This window comes from Xyrauchen texanus, chromosome 44 (genome assembly GCF_025860055.1).
Source record: "Xyrauchen texanus isolate HMW12.3.18 chromosome 44, RBS_HiC_50CHRs, whole genome shotgun sequence".
NCBI lineage: Eukaryota > Metazoa > Chordata > Actinopteri > Cypriniformes > Catostomidae > Xyrauchen > Xyrauchen texanus.
The window spans coordinates 26,534,640-26,561,896 of record NC_068319.1 but is presented as its reverse complement, the minus strand read 5'-3'; the positions used below and the strand labels follow the sequence as shown (position 1 = coordinate 26,561,896).

Below are 27,257 nucleotides of genomic sequence, written 5' to 3'. Positions count from 1 at the left end.
AAAAGACCTATTTTCACACTCACGAGGTGTCACATATTGCCTCTTGTGCAAGAGCCCTGTATATAGTCTCTCTATAATCTTATATCTATATAGATTCCAAAAGCACCATTTGAGCTTGAAGATTTCTACTATTCATACTGTACACTGGAGATTTCTAGAGGTCATTCACTGTTCCTAAATATTTCTTGAAGTCATACAGTACACTGTTCAAGACGATTTCTAGAAATCATACACTATTACGCTGAAACATACACTGTCAAAAGTTTTTTAGTCTAGCCATCTTTCAGACTACGTAATTTTATGTTGAAGGATGTGGAAAGTCCCATGTCCTCAAGTCTTAAGAAAGGGACGTCACACTGGGCAATCAGTTTGTCTGTACAGCAACCAACAGGAAGTGACATTCTGACATAGACAAAGAGAGCACCAATGTGGGCCCTAAGAGGAAATGACTTGTAGTGTGCATGATCCTGAGATCATAGGCCATCTCTGCTTGTCAGTGCTCTATCAGTTGTGCCTAAAACCTAAACAGACTCGTTTAACTTCCGACCATATGCTATGCATCAACAAGAGAATATGGTGACAAAAACCAGCCTGTACGAATGGCTCTTTCGATGAAAAAGAAGCAACCCTTTGCTCATTCACAACAATCTCGTGTTAAGATGTGCATTCAAGATCAAAATATCAAGTGAGTATGATGGTTTCTTTACCTTGCTACCTTTCTCTTGCTGGAACACCATCTGTACATCTACAACTACATTGATGACAGACGCAAATGTATTTTATCACAGATTATTTGCTGTCAACTTCTTGACTGGGTATGTTACTAGACCTCAAAATATAAAAAACTGCAACATATATCGAATAACAGAAAAACATTGGGGGTTCACAACTGTGGTCTAGTATTGGCATAGTTGCAGCAGTTGATTTTCGGTGGAATGTCAACCTAAAGTGCAGCGTTAGATTTAAAATAACTTCTTTAATCTTTTCCTGTTGCCCAAGGCAGAGTTTGGCTTCTCTGCTTGAGGGGGTGAAAATGGGGGGGTTGGGGGGTTGCATCATAGGCAGCATGTATACCATGAAAAGGTTTGTTTACAGTGAAAAAAAGTATTTTCAATGCAAAGAGATGGAATGTATGTTTACATTTAAATCACAATCACAAAAACAATGTAGCACACCCTTGAAAGTTGGTTGATACTGTTTGTATAATGCTGACAGGCAATAAGATGTGCAATATGATCACATGGTAAATCGAATTGCTGCTTCCGAATGTCCATCTACCCTGAGATCAACCCTATTCTGCTGAATTATAAACGAGCGGCCTCCCCATAAGACATTTTTGCATCAATTCAAACGTGTGCCCTGTAGCGCTAGATTCCGGTCCCATGGAAACCAAGAAGTAGGCACATTCAGTAGCCACATTTCCACTATTGTTCCAATGCAAGCCAGGGCTATAAACTGGTCAGCCGGGGCCAATAGCCTCGGACCTCGAGCTGGGAGACCAAAATTGATCTGCGTTCCCACCTTCGGGCCAATAGTCCCACAGCGTTGCCCTAAAACCCGCCCTTAATGCATCGCTCTGTTACCAACGTCACACACCGCACCCATTTCACAAGCAAGAGGGAGACTCAAGCTGAGGTATCATGTTATCATTTATCTAGAATATCAAGTTTGTAAAAATTAGCTAGCTAGAAATATAAGTTAGCATTTACAACTCACCGACTGTAACTGCCATGTGGCCCGAGTGGTCTCTCCACTAACAGCGGGATGATGTCCCAGCAAACCGTCCATTACCTTGAATCATGGAAAGTTCTTTGGGCACCGCGTTGTCTACTGTGTGTTTTAATGGTTTACTAGATACACATCCTGGCTAGTTCGGTGAAACTCCATGTTTGACATTGACCCTGTCTCACTTCACATTTGGCCTTGTTTGGCCCAAGCGTAATCGGCGGGCCAAAAGCCATTGGTCTTTGGCCCCGAGAAAGCCCAGAGGTGGCATGATGAAGCCACGGAATTGACTGTAGGAATGCTGGCCATGGCACACACTAGCACTCCCACATTTGGCTCGATAGTTGAAAAGTGGCTAATCTGAGACAGAGGTTCTAGTCCCATGGAAACCAGGGAATAAATGCCTTTACATAAACAATGGTGAGCCTGATTTGGAGGTTTTCACTGCACTGGCAGTTAGGTTTGGGGTTTGGGATGGGGGTAGTGTTAATAAAATATGCATTCCTGTTGACTGTATATATAATTTACAACTTAAAAACAACTCCCTTCTGGCGCCACCCTGTGGACATTTTACCCAGAAAAGAGTCGACAGTTCTTCCAGATGAGCTCCCTGGAGACAATGCTTCAAATTTCTGTGAAAATTTTTCAACACCAAAATAATTCTTGTTTTCTAGCAGGTTTTAAAAACACTCCTCCTCTGTTTGCAATTGGTCAGAAAACAGATATTCCTACATAAATTTGCACTGTGTAAGACTAACTGGGATGTGCAAACAAACAAGATAATCAGCCTACAAATGGCTTGGGATAGGAGAAAGTATTTTAAAATATTGCACACAAGAAAACAAACTCCATCCATTAGCAAGTGTGGGTTTTTTTTATTTATCCAAAGTGATTTACAGTGAGGGACAGCACCTGTAGAGAAACCAATGGTTAAATTCCATACAATATGGATATTGCTCATCATGACACCTTAACCGCTAGACTCCCACCCCCATTAGAAATCAAAAACGGTGTTTACATGACCTTTTTTAACAGGATAAACTTTTTTTTACAAATTATAATATGGGGACACATCCCACTGAGTATGAAACTATGATGCACTGTGTGGGCAGATGTTTTAAAGTAACATAATATATATCATTGATGGATGCTGTGTTATATGCATGGTATACATCATCTTCTGTTTTAGTTAAAGCAATGCTCAAGCTGCACTTACAAGGACATCCGTTTTTAAAAGTGACATGCACATATTAGGAGACAGGAAATAGAGGAAGGAAAAGACAAAGACCAAGAATAATAACTGCCCACTGTGGTTTCCTACAGATAAAATAATTGGGAACTTTCATCTCAGCGAGAACCTGCGCTAAAATAATAAATGTTAAATATGTTTTAGAAAGTGAGGTTCATGCTAATGAGCAAACATTGTAGACTGCACACTGTTAGTGTACGATTTATATCATGTAGCTAGATTTTTTGACTACCAGCATAACATTTTGTCAACTTTGATTCTTATTCTGGCTAAGAACTATAAAGTGCAGACTACAAAGCAACAAAACACCAGTCAAAACCAGTTTATTTCGTTTTAAGGGCAGGTGCATCTGAAATCACTGATGCTACAATTATAGACAAACATGGGAACAACTAATTTGAATAATAGTACAGCAGTCTTGGTCCACGAATGGCTGTATAGAAAGCACAGAAAAAGTAGAATTTCATTGTAATTTTACAATAAATTGATCTAACATTAAGTCATTATTTGAAGTCACATGATGATGGAGATACAGGAGAAAGGTTAGGAAAAATGGTGTATTGTAACAGACAGATTATAAATAAAGAGATATAGAGGCCTGCTTGAAAATTACATATAGACTTACACTTTGAGAGAGGTTGTGGGGTACAGATATGTACACCAACATGCTGTAACTTTTTAATAAGGTTTGCATATATTAATTGAACGGTTAAAGGGATAGTACACCCAATAATGTAAATTCTCTCATCATTTACTCACCCTCAAGCCATCCCTGATGTGTATGACTTTCTGTCTTCTGCAAAACACAAACAAAGATTTTTAGAAGAATATCTCAGCTCTGTAGGCCCACATAATGCCAGTGAATGGTGACCAGACCTTTCAAGGTCCAAAAAGTGCATAAAGGCCATATGAAATTGATCCATATGACTTCAGTGGGGAAGTCTATGTCTTTAGAAATTATATGAATGGTATGAGTGAGAAACAGATCAATATTAAACTAATTTGTACTATAAATCTGAAAGTGAAAGTGAATGTGGAGATTTTGGGTTAAATATTGATCCGTTTCTTACCCAAAGCAATTGTATAGCTTAAGAAGACATAATAAACCACTGGTTTACTTTTATGCTGCCATTATGTGAATTTTGGAGCTTCAAAGTTCTGGTCACCATTCACTTGCGTTGTATGGACCTACAGAGCTGAGATATTCTTCTAAAAATCATTGTTTGTGTTCTGCAGAAGACAGAAAACCATATACATCAGGGATGGCATGAGGGTGAGTAAATAATGAGAGAACTTTCATTTTTGGGTGAACTGTCCCTTTAGGGAACTTCAGTGTCTGATTGGTCAAGTCAAGTGGTTTTTATTGTCGTTTCAACCATATACAGTTAGTACACAGCGAAATGAGACAACGTTCCTCTATGGTGCTACATAAAAACAACATAGGACAAACACAGAACCACATGAGACTACACAACTAAATAAAATACCTATATATATACACTTATATACCTATATAAAGTGCAAGTGCAAACATGGTTGTGATGCAACATCTAATCTGTGTTTAATCCTGTTGCCACTGAGGTGTTTCAATGTGACATTTTGTTGCTAATAACATCTAAAACCCTGTTCTAGTTTTTACAGGGGGCTTTCACCTTGACTAAAAACTAGATATTTAGCAACCCGTTACATCACAGGTGGTCACTAGCTGTTATGATTGCATCTTTTTACTAGCAACCCAGCTAACAAATGAAAGTTTTAAAATGTTTTCCAAATGTTGCAAAGTGGTTGTGGGAACATGAAAATGTACAGTTTTCTTATTGTGAGAAGAACGTTATTTAAAGGTTAAGAAATTATAAGAAATCTAGGGTTAGGACATTTGAATAATGTTACATTTAATAACATTTTCTTTTAAGACTGAGATAACTTATCAAATAACATTCTGAGACCCGAGCATGACTGCTGTGCGCATTTTCCATTTCCCTTTTATATTTGTATCTAGTAGCAACTAATAAACAAGAAATTCTAATAATATTGTTCCATAAAGTTGATGACAGCATATGTTACTTCATCTGAATATTGATTTACAGTATATTTACGGTTTTATTATAATTTATTTGCTCATTTGTTGTTATAGTAGTTGTCTCAGCCTATTTAATTTGAATACTAAGTCTGTATACAAGTAATGATACCCCAACTACCCCAAAACGGTACTGCCTCATTGTATGATCACGTGATATATTTACTATCAGTAGCAGATCCTGGCATAGGCGATGTAGGCAGGCGGCAAAGCTGTCAGGGGCAGCACGACAGGGTACCTGTCAGGCCTCCCTGGCACAGAGCTTGCAAAATCGTTATGGGAGAAAGGTGCCCCGAATTGTGCCGCCCAGCACAGAGCTCGCAAGATCGCGATGGGAGATGGGTGTCCTGACAGGCTACTCAGCCTTAAAGGCTCTATATGGTTTGGATTATGGATGTTCATAATGTATTCTTACATTATGAACAAACATAAGATAACTATGATAAACGGTAGGCCTATAGGTAGGCTACACCATGACACAGGATCTTCTAAGAAGTGGTCTTACATGAATGAAAACTAGGAGGGGAGGGTTACATTTTAAATAAGGGATTATTTATAAGTAATAGCACAGAGTAGCAGCAATTTGTGGTAAGATCATTTCTGGCATAGAAACTTCTACTGTATATTGGAGCAAATTCATTTGAGCGATATGGACACGTTACATGACACGTTGTTCACACTCTACGCTAAACCGTTTTGGTACACCACTTTTTATGTACAATGTAAAATATACTGTAGTTTCTGAAACAAAACCAGTTGAAAGGCACTGTTTTAAATAACAGTGGGTGGCTAAAATATTTCCTGTTCACTTGTTGAATTCCTCCACTTTAAGGCCTGCATAATCACATATTGGATTGTGCCTTATACCGTTGAACTTCAAACAACAGAATTGGGAAGTGATATGAGTACGGCTGGCAACTTCCTAACCCCTACTCGCATTTACACTGCGGTTCCTATATAGCATTACCAACCTGTGTTTGACTATCATCTCTGTTTATACTCTCTCGTAGATTTGCGATTAATACAGTATACTGTTGCTCAGATCATCCCATATGTTTGTTTGCAATAGCAGGTCATTGGTAGGTCACTGTGACTAATGCTGTTCCTTCAAGTCAGTTTATGTTGGAAACAACAGCCATACGTAGTGTGAACAATAACAGTACATGTCAAGTCATGGTTATTCTGTTGAGAAGTTGTTTTCCCTTACTTTATGCCTAAAGCTGTTATTGCATTTATAACAATAAAGTAAACTGGTAGAACAAACTCAGTATCTAAACTAGAATATTTACATTATCTTAAGGGAGGGTGGCTGCTACAGTAAGTGGTTGCGATGGTGTTTTGAGGTGCCTTGTGTGTTCTGGGTGGTAGCTAGGGCATTACTAGGTGGTTGCTTACTGGTCCGTGTCAAAAGGTTCCACCCCCAAGTCTCTGATATGCAATCCTGAGGTGAAATGTCCACTAAGTAGCTGAGTAAAATTGTCTTTCAAACAGATGAGGTTTTATGGTTAATGCTATATCGAGTTTTAATCAACAAAACTGACCTCCCTGCCATAAACCTTAACCAAACTGATAGTGTCATAAAAGGTAAATGAGACGAAAAATGTAATTGCTGAAAAACCACATCATTTTGTGGTTCTTCTATGACACTTTCATCTCTCGTGTAGACTCGTATGCTCTTTAGGACTTGTACCCAAGTGCAGCGATCTCTATAAATTGAGCTACTGCACATTTCAACTCAGTCTCTACATTTCTGCAAACGTACTTTTTTAGGTGCTGTTTCCTGGTGAAATGAAAACTGGAGGCGCTACAACAACTTTGTGTTTTGTTCACTTTCACATTAATCATGACTACAATGGCTGATTATGACTATAAACACTTTTTTTATTTTACACTATTACTCACTCATTGCTGTGTTATGATATTGAAACATTTTTATTCTAATGCATCATTTGAAAAACTATAAATTTTTACACTTGTATTACAGACTCACCTACATGTACACACTTCACAATCTAATGTTATTAGCTTCTGTGGTAGCTCACCTGAGTGATGAACTTAACATTTGGAAGACTGCGATTTGAGGCCAGTCAAGCACTCAGGGTGACATGCAATTCAACACATAAAACGTGCTTTTCATTTCTTGTTTTGTTTTTGGACACTTTCGGTTAGATTTAGGCAATGGTTAAGGGTAAGGATGTCTGTTTTATGTCTACCTCTCATTTGATTTTAGATCACTATTGGTTAGGTTAAGGTTACAGCTTTAGGTTAGGGAGGTACGTTTTACTCATTAAAGCCCCAGTCTATTATTCACCTTAAAAACCTAGTCTGCTTTTGGCGCCCCCTGATGGACATTTTACTGGGAATCTGCAGCCAAAATGTGTAATAAGGCACGTAAATTTGTTTAGCAAAAATTTTGCCATGGTGACGTAATTTTCATGAGACCAAGCTGTCGCATATCAAGCAGATTTTAAGAAGCTTTTTTTTGTAGTTGATTATGTAATAAACGTTACAATGTATCGCTTTACAACTCATGCGCTATAAAAAAGGGTTTTGATGTTTAAGTAAAGTATTATGTGAAGATCAGGGTGAAAAGTGTTTATGGAAGTTTAATCTGCCGTTTTTCTCATGATTTGTGTAAAAGTAAATAAAAGCCATTGTTGTTGTAGCGCCATTAGTGTTCACTTCAGCAGGAAACTGTCGCAATACGTGCACAAACCACGTATAAATAATTTTGCAAAAATTAGTACATTTACATGTAGTAAAATTTTTCTATGTTTCTTTTGTATCCATTTAATTGTATTCATTTGCCCAAAGCGCACAACAAAATTAATTCAACAAAGCACAGAAACCCAGTTTTACTTAACTGGGACCTGATGTCAAACATGGATGGAAAGATTAAAGAAATCAAAATTTAGATTTCTGCTTACAGTGCTGTTGAGCAGAAGCTGTTTAACCTCATTACATCAACCTACAAAAAGAACGAAAAGGTAAAGGAAAAGAAAATCAGAACAAGTATGGGAAGACATGTCACTTCCAGAAACAAGCTACAATTGCCATAAAATGCTGCTGCTTGTCCTTAAATGTCCTTGAAGTCAAGTCTGTATGAAGGTTGGGAGTATATTTTGCTGACTAAACCACAATGTGCCACACTAAACTTCTACTTAACTCCTAAAAATGTTATCCTCTGTGCCATATGCACGCTCACAGAATATAATTCTTTGGTTGCTTATTTACACAGGATTCCATCCTTATATCATACAGTAGTTGCCATTTTGTTTTGCTTTTAGGTTGCAGTTGTCTCCTGGGATATGTCTAATCTGCACTCCACCCAGGTTTAGAGAAATAACAAGATAGACTTTTCCTCTTTTACCATCTAAATCTGCTGAAGTCTTGCAGCTTGCAGTAGTTCACCCAGGAGGGGCTTGAATTTTCCAGAGGAAATGTGGAGTTTCCTGTCCTTACTTTGTCATGACTAGATTCAAGGTTTTAGCTGGACGTTTGGAGGAGAAGAATATGTAATCAAAGTTGTGGTGATCTCAAGTCTCTTCTAGGTCTATGAGTATGTTTAGGGAGAGTACGGCAGTGCAGAACATTAGAAGATGTGTCAGCAAGAGGTAAGCTTTCACACCCTGAAAGATGGAGTGATTTTTAGGATGGGACATTCTTGCATGGAATTATTGGTGTGGGTGGGTTGAGGAAATTTGTGTGGAGTTGGGTTATTATCTTGGATGTAGTACAAAGAAATGTTGTTCGTAATTACAATCTACGTTTTGAGATTACTGTATGTTGTGATATGCCTGGGAATTGACTTGACTAATATGCTGTGTGGAAATGGTGGAGGTACAGCAGGATTTTTTTGCTGGTTCCTGTCATTGTTAGTGCTCTTTGGATAGGATGGAGAGGGGGTTAAAGTCTTTATTATTAGACTGTCTCATCTGTGTTTTGACTGAGCATGTTGTTGATTTAAGCAGAAGAATGCCCTTGTAATTTGTTATGTCTGTATTTATGGTTCAAACATGATCCATTTGGACTTGTTTAGATGTTGAAGGATAGTTTTGAAAAGCATTTATTAATATCTGTGCTTGTTAGGGGTTTTAGAAAATCCCCTAACCTAACTCTTACCTAACCAAGCCCTAACCCTACCCTAAACCTATAACCTTAACCTTACAAATGGTGTCAAACTGCAAATGTGAGGTGAAAAACACTGCGAATGAACCAAATAATTTTGTGTTGTTTCAATGATTTGGGTCACATGTCAACTCTCGTGCTCTTTGGTACTCATGTCCTGGTCCTTGGCATTTCAAGCGCAATGCTTTATTAGATAAGTTATTTTAAAACTTGATGACATTTGTATAAACTTGTAAATGTAGTTGGTTATGTAATGCAAATGTTAAAATGCATTGTCTAACAAGTAGTGTGCTATAGTAAAGGAGTTTTGATGTCATAAGAAAGCTGGATGAAAAGATGAAAAGTAAGTGTTTATGAACTATTAATCTGCTTTCTTGTGATTTGAGTAAAAGTAATTGTTGTTTTAGAACCTCTAGTTTTCATTTCTGCCACAATACATACAATGAACCTCATTAAAATAATTTTGGAAAAGAGACCAGGTTAGCATTGCTTTTGCTACAGACATGATAAATACCTCACATTGTGTGGCTTGTTCAGCAGAGGTGTGCAATTACTTGTGCTGGTTGTAAGTGATCAAACTTGCACTTAAACGAAACATATAGACTACAAGGACACGTGCCACGTTTAGGGACCAGAATATCATAGAGACTTGAGGGTGGACTCTTTTGACTTAGGACAGTAAGCAAACCCTATGTCATAGTAACATGCTAACCACTCAAAACACCTTAGCATCTGCAGAGCAACCTAGCCTTGTGGCAGCAGGTTTTGCATGTTTTTGGACATAAATTTTGTTCCAAAAATGTGAAAATCTAATTAGCACTTTTATTCAGATATTTCACATTAGCCAAGATGAAATCAGACTCTTAATTCTATAATTATATGAATTACATCTTTCCTCTTGATTATAGAAACATGGCTGCTACACTGGTCTCCTGGCCCATTCCCATGAGGGCTATCGGAGCTCAGAATCTGCTCACCATGCCGGGAGGAGTGACCATGTCTGGATACCTGCACAAGAAAGGAGGCAGTCAGTTAAGCCTGATGAAATGTGAGTGCTGCCTAGAGAAAGACAGAAACATCAAGCATACAATTCATTATATCAGATAAAGACAGAGAACAAATACTGCTCTTTTTGGTCCATGCATTAATGTAATCATCCATTTTAAATACAACTTAAGCGTAAAAGAGCTTTGTCCCACAGTTTGTAATATCAAACAAACAACACATTTACTGTACAGTAATGCACTTATACTGGAGGCCTATTGGGCCAATATACAGCACAGAAATAAACATTAAAGTTATCACACTGTTTCAAAAGTGTAACTATTACACTTAAATGTATCCATGTTACATGTCATGACCATGTAAAGCTGGTAAACCTGGTAATTTTCATACTTTCAGTATCCACAAAATGATACCAAAATTGGATGATACTTAAAGGAATAGTTCACCCAAAAATTAAAATTCTCTCATCAGTTACTCACACTCGTGCCATCTCAGATGTGTATGACTTTCTTTCTTTCTTTTTAGAAGAATATTTCAGTTCTTTACAGTAGGTCCTCGCAATGCAAGTGAATGGTGACCAAAACGTTGAAGCTCTAAAAGCAAATAAAGGCAGTATAAAAGTAATCTATATGACTCCAGTGGTAAATCCATGTCTTCTAAAGTGATATGATAGGTTTGGGTGAGATGATCAATAGATCAATATATAAGTCCTTTTTTTTTACTATAAATCTCCACTTTCACATTTACTTTCCCATTCTTCTTCTTTTGTTTTTTGCCGATTTATCTTCTTTGTGCATACCGCCAACTACTGGAATGGAAGGAGATTTTACAGTAAAAAGGGACTTAAATATTGATCCATTTCTCACCCACATCTATCATATTGCTTATGAAGATATAGGTTTAACCACTGGAGTTGTATGGATTACTTTTATGCTGCGTTTATGCACTTTTTGGAGCTTCAAAATGTCGGTACCCATTCACTTGCATTGAAAGGACCTACAGAGCTGATATATTCTTCTAAAAATCTTTATTTGTGTTCAGCAGAAGAAAGAAAGTCATACACATCTGGAATGGCATGAGGGAGAGTAAATGATGAGAGAATTTTCATTTTTGGTGAACTATCCCTTTAAATATGCATGTATTATGTACAAAATGGAATAGTGCTTATTGTATATTTCTGAATATACACAGTGAACATCTTAACAGTTTTTAATAGTAGTCTGTGAACCAGTGTGCATTATGAACAAGTTATCTTCTTAGACATAAAAAAAGGTTATTTTGGAATTGTGTGCTTACAGAAAAATAGCATACTATGCAAAGTATACATGCTATATACTGTAAGAGTATGACTGTATGCTATTTTGAACAAAGCCAATGTTTACCCCAACATGATCCCACAACAAATCAACATGCTGTTTCTGAAAGTTTATGTAATCTGAAATCAACCCCATTCTGCCTAATTACTGACAAACTGCACCCTCCATCAGATATTTTTGCATTAATTCAAGTGTAAAAACATTTCCTTCTAGCTCTACCCAGTGTCTGTGGGAACCAGGAAGTCTTTGCCTTCGCATAAACAATTATAAGCACGATTCTGAGGTTGCATTTTCGCTCCACTGATGGTTAGGTTTAGGGTTTGGATTTTGGTTCAGTGGTAGGGTTATTAAAATATGCATTTCTGTTTTGCATAATTTACAACTAAAAATATATATAAAATAAATAATAAATTGTTTTAATTTGCGCCACTCTTTGGACATTTCAATCGGAAACGGGAGCTCACACGTGCCCAAACATTCAACAACACTTCCAACCTTTGCCACTGTGGACAGTGGTTTGAATTTCGAAATTTCTTAATTTTGGTTTGAAAACTTTCAACGTACGGTTGCCAAACTCCCAGCGTGATCAGTCTAGTTTATCCATAGGAATTATGTAGATAACACACAATTCAGTTCATCCATCTAAAAAAGTTTTACAGTAAAAATAATAAAAATATTTGCTGTCTATGCACAGATCTCCATCCACGCTAATCCATTTTCATTTGAAATCTCTGTTCTCTAATATCATCATTCTGCGGTATGTGGTACAGTATGTGGTAATGGAGAGTGTTTTTGAAACGCTCCATTTTAGGTGGAGGAAAATGCCATTCTAGTGTGGATGAGAGGCGTTTTCAAACAAAGGTATTAGTGTGGATGTGGTCTAACTAAGTTGTATTTTACCCAGAATATTCAATTAATAATAAATAAAAGTACTACCATACTACCAATCAACTAAATATACACTGTTGCTTTGCATTCATGTTCTGTAATGATTGGGTTGATTTATGTGGCTTGCAGATACATATACTGAGTGTCTTCTAATCCGACAGGGCCTCTTCGGTTCATTATAATCCACAAAGGCTGCCTCTACTATTTCAAGAGCAGTACTTCTGCTGTGCCACAAGGTGCATTCTCACTCAGTGGCTATAACAGGTTAGTATTACAACTGCATTTTCCAATTCACCAAGCTGTCATTCAGACCATCTATATCAGTTTCCTTTGCATTTCTCAGACTGCATTTTCATATATGATGTTGTGTCTGTGGTCAATTAGGTAAGGGGAAAGTTTGAGAAGACCACCTGTCTTCAATGTGTATGTTAAGTTTAACACTGTCCATCTTTGCACGATCCATGGCCACATCCTGTTCACAGACAGCTGTGCACTCTTCAATGTGGCCTTTGTAACTTGAGTTTCGATTCTGCAAAGAGTTGGCCTTCTTTGTTGTTTCCTGTAAATGTTCTGTTTGTTAAAGGAATAATTCTCCCAAAGATGACAAAATTCTCATTCTCATTCATCATTTACTCACCCTCATGTCATCCCAGATGTGTATGACTATTCATGCAGAACTTGAAAGAGACTGCAGAACACTAATGAAAATGTTTGGAAGAATATCTCAGATCCGTTGGTCTGTACAATGCAAGTGAATGGGGTCCAAAACTTTGTTGCTTCAAAAAGCACATAAAGGAAGCAAAAACGTAATCGATAACACTCTAGTGTTTTAATACATGTCTTCTGAAGCAATCCAATCGGTTTTGGGTGTGAATAAATTTCAAGCTTGGTTACACTTCCTAGCACCATCTAGCACTCTGTGGATGCATCAAGCAGTAGGATGTGTTATCAAGCTTAAAACCATGATCGACAATGAGACTGCATATGTCAAGATCTATAGTGAAAATTAAGTTACATTTTGGTCTGTTCACAACCATAACCGATTGGATCGCTTCAGAAGACATGGATCAAACCACTGGAGTCTTTTGGATTACTTTTATGCTGCATTTATGTGCTTTTTGGAGCTCAGAAGGGCTAGACCGAAAAAGGAAAGATCTGTCATCATTTGAACTCCTAATGTTGTTTTAAACCCATATGACATTCTTCATAGGGAGAATGTTAGGGACTGACAGCTTCAGTCACCATTCACTATCATTGTATGAAAAACACAAAATTGCAATGCAAGTGACTGATGACTGAGGAGGCGATTCTCTAACGTTCTGCCAAACATCTATGTTTGGAACAGGTTGGAAAAACATAAGTAAATGACAGAATTTCATTTTTGGGTGATCTATCCCTTTAAATATCTGTTTAATGTGTTGCAGTATATTCCATGGAGTTAAAGGGATGGAAATTGTTTAGGGGCCTGGTGTAGTTCTCCGAGCAGGTTCAATGTGCCGTGGGCTGTACGTGTAATTATTGCGTCTGACTTTTTCCTGCTGTGGTTGTGTATAAATAGCCCTCTAAATTAATACAGCTGAGCATAGAGACTATTCTCAGATGAGACAAACTATGTGGAGTCTTTAACCATTTATGTGACACTAGAGATACAGTTCTTTTCTCTTAAAGGGATAGATCACACAGAAATGAAAATGAAAATTATTTCTTTATTTACTCAATCTTGTGTTCTTCTGTGGAACAGATAAAGAGATGTTCTGAAGACTGTTTACATAGCTTTTGTTTTTCAATACAATGAAAGAAAATGCAGTGCAAAGGACAAAAAAACCCACCAGAAAATACCATTAAAATAGTCTATATGAAGTTGTCTGAAGCCATGTGATACTTTGTTTGAGGACAGAGTTCAACAGACCAACATTTTTGTTGTTATTTACTGAAAACCACTGTAGCTCTCAAATCACATTAATTGATTAAAATCGTTGAATGGAAACATCAAGATGCCAATAAAATCTTCAAAATGTGCATAAGAAACTTTTACGCTCACTTGAGGTGGATATATATTCTATTCGAAGTCATGCGCATAAACTACAATAAAAATACATTTCTATCAGGAAGACTTGCAGACTTGAGTGAGATTTAAGATGACATTTATTTGATGAATATAAAAAAAATTATAGAAAAGTAATGTCTCTCTTTGGCGTAGGCCCCGTGCACTCGGAACCGTCATATCCTGCCAGAGATAGGAGGCAGGGGCGAGGAGCCTGCCATATGCAGGACAGGACTCAACTGGTGGTGGTGGGGTGGTGGAGGTTGCCGTGTTAGCACACTGAACAGCAATGATTATAAAGCAACGGCTTACATGTGATTGGCTGGGAATTACCCAGCTAATGATGCGATGATGTACAGCTGCTAGTCTACCCGCTACACCTACGCTGCGCTTACATTTACCAAATATAGTCCTATAGAATTTATCTATAAGAAAATAGATGCGCATTTCTATTTGGTGCCAATTTCCCAAGATGGGATGGAAACGCAGCTTTATTCGAACATAGTTTTTTGCGCATAACTTAATTTCGCAACTTGAATGGAAACATGACTAATGCGCACAAGACGATTAAATACATTTAAGGTGATTTTAAGGGGCTTTGCAGTCCTGGTCACTATCTGCTATCAGTGTACGGAAAAGATCGGTGTGAACATTCTTCAGAACATCTCCTAATGTGTTCCACAGAAGAAAGAAAGTCATTCAGGTCTGGAACAACATGAGGTTAAGTAAATAATGAGAGACTTTTCATTTCAAGGTGAACTTTTCCTTTAAGTACACTTTAAATATGTGTACAGTGTGTAGTTATCACAACAGTTTGCACATATATGTTTCTGTTTTTGTATTGTATTAATTGCCACACATTCAGCTTACCAAAATGGTTTTATTGATTGTTAGAGTCTTACGTGCAGCAGAGGAGACAACATCTAGCAATGTTTTCCCTTTCAAGATTGTCCACTTCAGTAAAAGACACAGAACGTGGTATTTCTCAGCGGCGAGTGAGGATGAGAGAAAGGTGAGATCTCACTATAGGCAACTTTGAACAACAATTTGATGACTGTGTTTTTATGAAGAATGACAAATAAGTACATAACAGTTAAATTTGATCATGTTTTTGAAACTCTGACAGAAATGGATGCGACACTTACGAAAAGAAATAGACCATTTTAATGATAAAAGAGAATCACACATTTCAAGGTAACACAACATCTGCCATTCTGACAACTCTCATAAAATTCATTGCTTAGTTTGTGATGTCAGCATGTTACATTTTCTTTGATTTTCATCTGTGCCCGAGATAACCACTAAAATGATCTTAATGTACAGTACTTCAGCGCAATGTATTTTGTGTAGGCTTGCTTTGCACATAATGAACTGAAACACAATATGGATTTTACCTCTCTTGCTCTGGAATTTCACACATGAAAGATGTCACCACTTCCTTTTTCTAACAATAACTGTCTGGTAATGTAATTCTACATCTGCAATTTTACTCTGACATTTTCTCATGAATCGCTTTTATATTTTAATAGTGATGACTTAGATGAATATGACCGAATAGAAGAACATCTGGAAATCAGTCATAATGAAGATAACCATGAATCAGGTATGAAATTAGAGAGAGGGTTATGGTATGAGTTGTCTCCAGCTGTGGATTTAGACAGTCAGTCACAGCGTTCTCATGTCACAATTTAACAAATAATATAATTATGTTACTATATAAATTGTGTTTATATAAAAGTATAAAAAAAGATTATAGTTTTGTATAGATGTTACATTTAAACATATTTCATTTAATTTAAGACTGTAACAAATTCTATATGTCTATAAAATGTGTTTATGGAAAGCATAAACAATATTTTCTTTAATATTTAAATAAATACAGTAATGAATTATATTATAAATTGTCTAAAAAATGGGCTTATGTAAAAGTAAAACATGTGTTATAAACAATTTTATATAGATATTACATACAAAAATTATAAATGTAATTATTTAACCTTTAATTTTAATTGATACAAATCTTTAATTTCATTTAATTAAAATTTTTAACAAATGTTTATAAAAAAAATTTTAAAGAAAAGAATAAGAAATGTATTTAACAATTATTATGTAAACTGTCTAATAATGTGTTTATGTAAAACTTATTATATATATATATACAGGTGAAACTCGAAAAATTAGAATATCGTGCAAAAGTTCATTAATTTCAGTAATTCAACTTAAAAGGTGAAACTAATATATTATATAGACTCATTACAATCAAAGTAAGATATTTCAAGCCTTTATTTGATATAATTTTGATGATTATGACTTACAGCTTATGAAAACCCCAAATTCAGAATCTCAGAAAATTAGAATATTACATGAAATCAATAAAAAAAAGGATTTTAAATACAGAAATGTCAGCCCTCTGAAAAGTATAATCATGCATATGTACTCAGTACTTGCTTTGGGCCCCTTTTGCATTAATTACTGCCTCAATGCAGCATGGCATGGATGCTATCAGCCTGTGGCACTGCTGAGGTGTTATGGAAGACCAAGATGCTTCAATAGCGGCCTTCAGCTCTTCTGCATTGTTTGGTCTCATGTCTCTCATCTTTCTCTTGGCAATGCCCCATAGATTCTCTATGGGGTTCAGGTCAGGCGAGTTTGCTGGCCAATCAAGCACAGTAATACCATGGTCATTGATCCAGGTTTTGGTACTTTTGGCAGTGTGGGCAGGTGCCAAGTCCTGCTGGAAAATGAAGTTGGTTTGCTTTATCTCCATAAAGCTTGTCTGCTGAAGGAAGCATGAAGTGCTCTAAAATGTCCCAGTAGACGGCTGCGTTGACTCTGGACTTAATAAAGCACAGTGGACCAACACCAGCCGATGACATGGCTCCCCAAACCAACACAGACTGTGGAAACTTCACACTGGACTTCAAGCATCTTGGATTGTGTGCCTCTCCATTCTTCCTCCAGACTCTGGGACCTTGGTTTCCAAATGAGATGCAAAATTTGCTCTCATCAGAAAAGAGGACTTTGGACCACTGAGCAACAGACCAGTTCTTTTTTTCTTTAGCCCAGGTAAGACGTTTGACATTTGAAGCCCATGTCCAGGACCCGTCTGTGTGTGGTGGCTCTTGATGCAGTAACTCCAGCCTCAGTCCACTCCTTGTGAAGCTCCCCACACATTTGAATGGCCTTTTCCTGACAATCCTCTCCAGGCTACGGTCATCCCTGCTGCTTGTGCACCTTTTTCTTCCACACTTTTCCCTTCCACTTAACTTTCTATTAATGTGCTTTGATACAGCACTTTGAGAACATCCAACTTCTTTTGCAATTACCTTTTGAGGCTTTCCCTCCTTGTGGAGGGTGTCAATGATGGTTTTCTGCACAACTGTCAGGTCAGCAGTCTTCCTCATGATTGTGAATTCAACTGAACCAGACTGAGAGACCATTTAAAGGCTCAGGAACCCTTTGCAGGTGTTTTGGATTAATTAGCTGATTAGAGTGTGACACTTTGAGCCTACAATACTGAACCTTTTCACAATATTCAAATTTTCTGAGATTCTGAATTTGGGGTTTTCATAAGCTGTAAGCCATAATCATCAAAATTATATCAAATAAAGGCTTGAAATATCTTACTTTGCTTGTAATGAGTCTATATAATATATTAGTTTCACCTTTTAAGTTGAATTACTGAAATTAATGAACTTTTGCACGATATTCTAATTTTTCGAGTTTCACCTGTATATACACACAGTATATATAACATACAAATTATAAATTACATTCTTTAACTTTTATAAAAAAAAATATATATAACTATGTATATAAATTGTGTTTATATAAAAGTATAAAAAAGATTATAGTTTTGTATAAATATTACATTTAAAATTCTTCATATTTGATTTAAACATATTTCATTTAATTTAAGACTTTTAAAATTATACATTTCTATAAAAAAATTATGGAAAGTATAAACAATATTTTATTTAATATTTAAATAATTACATGAATTAATTATATAATAACTTGTCTATTAAAATGGGTTTATGTACAAGTACAACACGTGTTATATTACATACAGAAATTATAAATGCAATTCTTTAACCATTGATTTAAATTAATACAAATCTTTAACTTCATTTCATTTAACAATGTTATATATATACACACACACACACACACACACACACACACACACACACACACACAAACAGTATATAAAACAAATACAATTATAAATGAAATTCTTTAACTTTTAACTTTAAATAAAAAAAAATATTTCATTTAACAATGTAACAAACAATGTCTATAAAAATGTATCTAGAACAGTATAAAAATAATTAACAAGTATCAGTTATATTACAAAATGTATATTAAAATGTGTTTTAGAAATTAAGTTACTAATAATGTTATTAATAATTTAAATATATATATATATATATATATATATATATATATATATATATATATATATATATATATATATATATATATATACTGTCTATATACTTTATACACATACACTGTTAATCAATTCTTTAACTTTAAAATTTAACTCATATAAATCTTTCATTTCATTTAATTGCAACAATTGATATATGTCTCTAAAAACGTTTATATGCAGTAACAGTATCATTTATCACATACACAAAATGTATATACACAATTGGACCCATGACTCGGACTCAAGTCTGAACTCAAGCACCCCAACTCTAATACATATTACATAAAATATAGGTCTGAATGAAAAATAATAAAAGAAATATTTAATTAAAATGTAATTTCATTTAGATTATGTGTCACAAGATGAAGACAGCGGTGAAGAGGACTGCATCAAACAAGATGAATTTCCAGTGTTTCCAGGTAACTGCTTTATTCTTTGTCATTTCTTTGCTAAGATTGGTAATTTGTGACTTTTTGATAGTGTTATCGCTGTATTCAGATTCACATAAAAGTGTACCTCAAGCTTCATACCCACAGTGGAATGAATATTGTCTTTGGATTTTTTTCCAGGTCGACCGCTAGTTCCACCCCCATCTTATCCACCACCCCCTGTACCTCACCTGCCTAGAGACAGCCGCCACACCAAGGGCCCGCTACCTCCACTTCCTCCTTCATTCAAAAAACCTTCTTCATGCTCAATCGGAAACAATGGACCTCCACCACTTCCACCCGCCCCACATCTACATAAACCACACATGCATCAGCAGACCAGAGGCACCGTGATTCCAGTGCCCCCTCCACCACCACTGGCCAAAACAAAACCTCCATTGAGCTCCTTTTCCACAATGCCCATTTGTGAGAAGAAGCCCAATACCTCTCTCAGGGGGAATATGGCAGCTACTTTACCAATCGTTGAGAACTTGCAGAAAGTGCTATTGAACACTGAAAATAAGCCACCCATTTTTAGTCACCACATGGTGGCCAGGCCCACCCCAGGTCACAGGCCATTTTCACCACACCTGTCTACTCCTCTGGGTCACAAAACTCCTGGCCAGAAACCAAAACTTCCATTACCAACCAAACCCACTCACAGTAGACCCTTACTCCAGTAAGTGTTTGCAGACCTTGTATTGGGAAATTCCATGTCTGGTTTGAGTCCTAATGTACTGCAAATACTGTAACTATAACCCAGGGAAATTTGTAATTGTTCAGTGATTGTTAATTTGAGTTCAGGAGACTTAACAGAGTTCTCGGTTTCTTATAGGCATTAACTTTGTCTCATAGTGTTTCGTCTAAAATTCCTTTGGAGAAATACAAACAGACACAAATGAGACATTTGTTGACATACAGTTAAAGTACAGAGCTATACAATGTGGATAGCATAGCTAAAATAATTGGGTCGCGGAAGAATTAGATTAGAAATGGTTTGAGTTCATACTGACTTTTGACTGCAGGCTTTGGTACCTTGGTAAATTTGAGCTCAGTTTGAGTCATTAATAATACAATTTATTTAGAATGCGCTTGTTTTACACTCAAAGTGCTACAAGATTCAAATATAAGTTCATAAAAGACTACCTTAAACAAACAAGTCTTAAGCAACTTCCTAAAACAGTCCAGGGTTGGGGCATTTCTAATGGAAAAAGGAAGAGCATTCCATAGCTTAGGGGCTCTGAAGGAGAAAGCTCTTTCCCCCATAGATTTAAAGGGGACCTATTAGGCAAAATTCACTTGTACATGGTGTTCGTACATAAATGTGAGTTGGCAGTGTGTGTACACAACCACCCTACAATGTTAAAAGTCCACCCACTCCTCTTTCTTATATTTCAATTAATCAAAAACAGTGTCTCAAAATGAATGGGTCTCTAGGGCGTGACGTCACGTTAGAGCAAGCCTCGCCCACAACTGGTGACGGACTCCAACCTATTATCATAGATCCTCCCCTGAGTGATCTACACACAGTCTGCCATTTTTTTCCGAGCAGGAGCAGATACAGTGAGAAGAATACTGAAACTTCACAGACACATGAGACATTATATTACATCTTGTAAAAAGGGGCATAATAGGTCTCCTTTAAGTTTGCAGGAGGGCTGCTGAAGAGCAAGTGAATTAGCAGAACGGAGAGGACGAGAGGGAGTTTAAAGTGCTACAAGGTTGCAAAGATACACTGGTGTTATCCCATGAACTGCTTTATACGTTAAAATGAGAGTTTTCAAATCAATACGTGCATTGATGGGAAGCCAATGCAACTGCACAAGCACAGGGGTAATGTGTTGGCCTGGAGAAGTGTAAGAAAGAACATGAGCAGCAGAGTTCTGAATATACTGAAGCCTATTTATGGATTTTGCTGGTAGACCTGAAAAGAGGACATTACAATAATCCAGCCTAGAGGTAATAAAGGCATGGATAAACCTTTCTGCAAGTCAGGCAATGTTTTTAAGGTGGTAAAAGGCTGTTTTAGAAATATTTTTCATATATGCATCAAGTGTCAGTTGAGCATCAAAGATAACGCCCAGGTTACGCACTTGTGAAGTGGAAAGCACCAGGCTGTTATCAACAATCAATTTAACAGTAGCAGCTGGTGTACCAATGAGCATAAACAGCTTATGAATAACCCGGTCAACATGGGTAGATTTTTGCACAATCCGCTGATTTCGTTTGCCATGTAAACACCTTACCCCATATTCTTACCGGCTCATCCATTGTGTGCAAGTGTTGAGTGCATGCCTCTTCACAGTTTGACATCAAAAGCAGAGAATAGCATGATTATTTCAAATGTCATGTAAACGAGGATTTCTTGCCTTGTCTGATTTTTTAAACAAGTTGATTTTAGAGAGTAATCAGTGTATTGGTGGGTATGTAAGCGTGCTGATTGTTGAGATCTCCTCTGAATGTCTCAAACAGACATACTGAGATTACTAAATGTTTTTAGGGGGTATAACTGAGTAGAAAACCTAAGCAAAAGTCTATTTATATAAAAGTATAAAAGTATAAAAGTATATTTATTTGAGAAATGATTGAGAAACAATGAAATGTTGAGTTATTTGTGATTTGTATTCCTATGGTGAGCAATTGTGTTGCTCCAAGTCTATGACATTCAATACCTGTTCATTTTTATAAAGAACAAATTTAATACAAAATATCAATGCATTTTTTTCTCAGAAGAGCATCACCAGATGGACAGAGTTTTCGTTCCCCTATGGAAGAGAACCCTTTGAAAAAACAAGTGCAAGGGATAAAAATCGAAGACTCAGAGGATGAGGATTATGAAAATGTAAGTTTAACTCATCCGCTCAACATTTACAGTAGTTTTCACATGTGGGCAAGAGCTCTAGTCAGCACATTCATAGAGTCAGAAGCCAGAGCCACCTTTGTGAACATAACTCATCCACAAAAAATCACCAAGATACCAGTTAATCGGCTCAGAATAGTGATTTTACTTTTCTTTTCTCTGCAGATGCCTATTGGTTTGATATTTTGTTATATAATTCAACGACAGCCAGACATTTAAGTGTTTACTGTAAAAAACTCTGTTGAATAGTAGGCAAGCTTGTGTAGTTGGTCACCCTAGCTTCAAAGTTTCAGCACGGAGAAGAGATCTTCAGCAACTTTACACTGTTGCTTACAGTAGCTGCTGTAGTGTAGCAGAGACCACGAGTCACTTCAGACTCAAAACAGACTGTGTGGGATTAACATAATTTCTCAAACTAGCTATTGTGTTTTGCCATTCCTACATTTGCCAAGATACTGTATGTCATCTGTAATTTTGAGGCAGGTCACCGGATAATGTAATTTTGTCATAATGTCTTTGTTCACAAGAATGCATTCGGACAGAGTATTACAAAAATAACACATTTCCCCTTTTCCCATATGTGTTTTACATCAGGTACAATTGCCTCCCTCTGTCTTTGTGGACACGACTGATACCAGTAATGTTGAAAGGTAAATTAAGCCTTTTTACTTTTTAAACATTTTAAACATACATTTTATTTTATTTTTTATAGGTTTAGTTTCTGTAATTTGTAATTAATAGGATTATTTGTGAAGCAATTACATCTGAAAATGCACAATAAATAAAATAAAGCGTGAGCCTTTTAGCATGAGCATGTAACATGATACAGTGTGTTTTTCTTTGTAGTACTGTCCTCTAGTGGAAAGGAGTTGTAATTACACTGTTAGTTGTATCAGTAGGGACTCTAAACAAGTGGTTCTCAACTGTTTTGCTCCAGGATCAAGATTTTACATTTGACATCAAATGGCAACCCAACACAATACCAAAATTGTTAACCAACAGTATTCACTTTACATTGGCTGAATAGGGAAACTGACCATTTTTGTTTCTAAATGTGGATTTCTGTATAATAAATTCTGTGTAGTAAATAATTGTCGAATTTTAATGGTTTCATCCTCCCATCAGCCAATAATTTGCCATTCAAAACCCACTGTGGTCAACCATGTTCATGCTTGTAGCAAGTAAAGCCATTTTAAAGGGGCAGTTCACCCAAAAATGAATATTCTCTCAACCTTTACTCACCCTCATTCCATTCCAGATTTGTATGACTTTCTCTCTTCTCCAGAACACAAATGAAGATTTTTAGAAGAATATCTCAGCTCTGTAGGTCCACACAAAGTAAGTGAATAGTGGCCAGAACTTTGAAGGTCCAAAAAGCATATAACGGTAGCATAAAAGCAATCCATATGTCTCCAGTGGTTCAATCCATAACTTCAGAAGTGATATGATAGTTGTGGGTGAGAAACAGATAAATAAAAATAAAAAGTAATTTTTCTTTACATTTTCCTACCTGCCTAGTAGGTGGCGTTATGCAAAAAGAATGCAAATCGCCAAAAACAAACAAAGAAGAATGTGGAAGCGAAAGAGGAGATTTATAGTTTAAAAGGACATAAAAATGTATCTGTTTCTCACCCACACCTATCATATAGCTTCTGAAGACATGGATTTAACCACTGGAGTCTTATGGATTACATGTATGCTGTATTTACAGTACAGTATATACTTTTTGGACCTTCAAAGTTCTGGCCACCATTCACTTGCATTGTATGGACCTAAAAATCTTAATTTGTGTTCAGAAGATGAAAGAAAGTCGTACACATCTGGGATGACATGAGGGTGGGTAAATGATGAGAGAATTTTCATTTTTGGGTGGACTATCCCTTTAAATGTGTTCTTTTACCTTGCATATGTTTTTCAAATATGAGGGCATGTCATGCAACCTATCCATGTTGACATCTGCCTAATTTGGTTAATGTCTGCCAAGTGACAGTTACATTTGCACCAAACATCTGTAGATTTGAATTGGACACATGGTCTTTAACGTCAACAACTAAAGATATAGGAAGCATTCTTCCATTTTACATGATTATATGGTTAGTTGCATTTAGCATTTTTTTCCCTGATACCTACGACCCTATCAGAACAGAACTGTGAACCATTTTTGGATCACGACTCATTAGTTGGAACTGCTGATCTAGACCAGACATCACTGATTCACATGAAGTATTAATTACAATTTCACTCTCCGACACAGATTATTTAAAGAGGCATACTGCTCCCCTCCGAATGGTCTCTACTGCATCCGAAAATCAGGAACAGGGAAAACATCACAGGTAAGTACAGACAACCCAATCTGACATGTTCACTGTGTATGAGTAGGGGAACTATATAGAACATATTTCTAGTACAACATCTTTTGTTGTCCCTGGAACCACACTAAACCTAAACTAACCTAACCCTAAAATCAGATCAAGTAGTTGTACTTGTGTAAATCACATTAAGTGTGCATAGGGAATTGTCAAACGTGGTTGGTGTATGTGTATTATTGCAAGATTTCACACATGTGCACATTTTTCATCTTTAACACAGGTGCTAGTTGTTTGGGACACGGGTATAAACAAAGCCAGAAACTACAGACTATTTGAGGAGGTCAGTACTTGTGTACTATTTGGTATAGACACACATTAAATCCACTTAATGTTGTTATCATAATTAGTGGTGTTTGCTAAGGCAAGCATCACTGTTACTATTTTTCTTTGGGTTAGGGATTTGAACAAACACCTAACCCTAATTACTCAAGTTCAGAACAAAATTCATCCTGCACCATTTGTGCTATACATATGAATTATACCTCAAATCATGAGTTGAGGTGTGCTATTTATTTTCAAAGCAAACTGACTTATCATTTTTCATCTTCATTTTTCACATGTGTAGGAGCAGAGGGTTTACGTGGAGACAGAAATAGTTTTCCCTTCTTTGGCCGCACTGGTTGAGCACTACTATATTTACCCACTGCCTAGCAGCACCACCTCTCTGCCCAGCTACTCCTTGTGCTTACAGGTGCCTTATGGCTACAGTCAACACAGGTGACATCAGCCCCCTTACCTGTGCTCTGAAACACCCACCTGTCCTGCGCCCTCCATGCTCAAACTAATGTTTGGTTCTTTGACTTGCTTGAGTCTGCTGCAGACTCTGCTGGTTATAAATACTCATTACATCTGAGTGGACACTGATGAAAGAACTTGATGCATCACATGAGTCACTGGTTTAATACAATTACAAACATATGGAAATCAGGTTGAGGTCATAATGCATTGATAGTAAGTCTAAGGAATATTCAGATGCCCAACCACTTGAACTGCATTGAGTCAGTACATATACATGTACGGTATGTGTGCTGTACATAGACTGGGTGAATTTCATGAAATGTGTCAAGAGCATGCTCAGGTCATATTTTATCCCAAAATCAGAAGAAAGAAAGAAGAAATTAGAAAATCAAGCAGATTTTATGGACCATTTATATTTATTGCATTGAAACAGTAAGCGCATTTCTGTGCACAATTTTACACGATTATGTTTAATCAGCCGACAATGTGTGTTTACATGTAAATGCATTAAACGGCTTTCATTTATCAGTGTAAGGCCATAAACGGCGTAAGAATAAACCAAAAAACACAGGTAGATTGTTGCCCATTATGACAATTTCGCATTGAATATAAACACTTTTACTGCATTTATCCAATGTATGCAAGTGTTGTGCCCATGCCTCTTCAAGGTTTGACATTAAAAGCAGAGAATAACATGATTATTTCAAATTTCACGTAAACGCGGTTTTCTTGCTTTGTCTGAGTTCTTGGCGTATGTGCATGTAAACGGGCTCAGTGATCCCATTTACATGCACTTAAGTAAACAGTTTATTCCAGGGTTTTTGCAGAAAGTGTCTCCCTGAAACGCCAACGCCGATTTCCTTACACTGTTTTAGAGATTAAAAGAGAGCAACAACTTAACAAACCTGGTGTGGCAGGGCGGAGGGCGGGGCCGGGTCATGATCAATGGAAAGGAGGAGGCGAGAACCGGCTTTTCAATATAAATAATAGTTTAATGATAAACTTAAAAGAAGACACAAACACACACATGACGGACATGTCCGTAAAAGATCTCTCTCTCCCGCACGACCCCCTGCAGTCAACCTTTATACCTCAGAGGCTTGATTAGCCTAATACGGGACCGGGTGTGTAGGATCACGATCTGGCCCCGCCCTCCGCCCTGCCACACCTGGATTACTGGAATGAGGCTTATGTGGTCATGTAAACACATAAGCAGCATTCTTACAGGTTTTTGAGGAGTGTGCATGTGTCTGAACATTCCGGATAACAAACATCATAGGATGGAGCCCAACACCAAGTCAACACAACAGAAAGAATTCAAGGACAGTGAGAAGAGCACATACACTATAAACTATACCCATTTATACACACCAATGTTAAATATCAACATCCCTCACGTTCGTGAATATGCACCTCAGGTACAATGGGGGAATCCCAGAGTTTGACATAGGAGGAAAACCAACTATCGCAGCACAATTTAGTTGCAGGATGCGATATAAAGGAAACAAACACTGCAAAAACTCAAAAAATATCTGGAAATAAAGCGAATCAACAGAGAATAAAATAGCAAAGTCTTCCTCAGTTGCCTTGTTCGTTATTTTCACAAGCGTCACAGGGAAATTACATTGCTCTGGAGAAAGTGTGAAATAGGCAGAACGGGCAATAATCTCCCCTTGTCGATGGGTTTATTCTTACACCGTTTATTTCCTTACACGGATAAAGTAAAGTTGTTTATTAAATTTACTTGACCACACGTTATCGCTTATTAAGGATAATCGGTGTAAGAATGTGCATGTATGTTTTCCCCTTATCATCGTCATGATACTACAAATAAATAAACCTCAACTTCATTACTGTAATTATATATTAAATATTAAAGTTATATATATATTATAGTGGTATTTGTCATACTGTAAAAATGTGCTTAAATGTCAGGAAATTTATGTAACACAATAAAAGGTCCCAAAAATAAGTTTATTTATTTTATTTATTTTC

The 27,257-nt window shown here is 36.7% G+C and overlaps 1 protein-coding gene across 3 annotated transcripts; it reads left to right on the top strand.

Annotated features, from left to right (window-relative positions):
- Positions 1-520: 520 nt before the first annotated feature.
- LOC127636260 (SH3 domain-binding protein 2-like) lies at positions 521-27,257 on the top strand. 3 transcript variants are annotated; one of them, XM_052116703.1, is made up of 13 exons: positions 521-685; positions 10,088-10,227; positions 12,550-12,652; positions 15,327-15,444; positions 15,559-15,626; positions 15,962-16,035; positions 19,215-19,286; positions 19,437-19,974; positions 22,029-22,137; positions 22,750-22,805; positions 24,410-24,488; positions 24,745-24,804; positions 25,090-27,257. In XM_052116703.1, the coding sequence occupies exons 1-13, from the start codon at positions 600-602 to the stop codon at positions 25,243-25,245; spliced, it is 1,659 nt and encodes a 552-aa protein (XP_051972663.1). In that variant the 5' UTR covers positions 521-599; the 3' UTR covers positions 25,246-27,257. The 3 variants fall into 3 exon arrangements, with proteins under 3 accessions (XP_051972663.1, XP_051972662.1, XP_051972664.1); XM_052116702.1 differs by having other exon boundaries at positions 22,026-22,137; XM_052116704.1 differs by lacking the exon at positions 521-685 and adding an exon at positions 8,524-8,665 and having other exon boundaries at positions 22,026-22,137.

Coding starts and splice junctions, on each gene's coding strand:
- LOC127636260 (XM_052116702.1), top strand. CDS start 600: ATGGCTCTTTCGATGAAAAAGAAGCAACCCTTTGCTCATTCACAACAA. Junction 10,228..12,549: donor TCAGTTAAGCCTGATGAAAT/GTGAGTGCTGCC, acceptor CTAATCCGACAG/GGCCTCTTCGGTTCATTATA. Junction 19,287..19,436: donor TGAATTTCCAGTGTTTCCAG/GTAACTGCTTTA, acceptor ATTTTTTTCCAG/GTCGACCGCTAGTTCCACCC.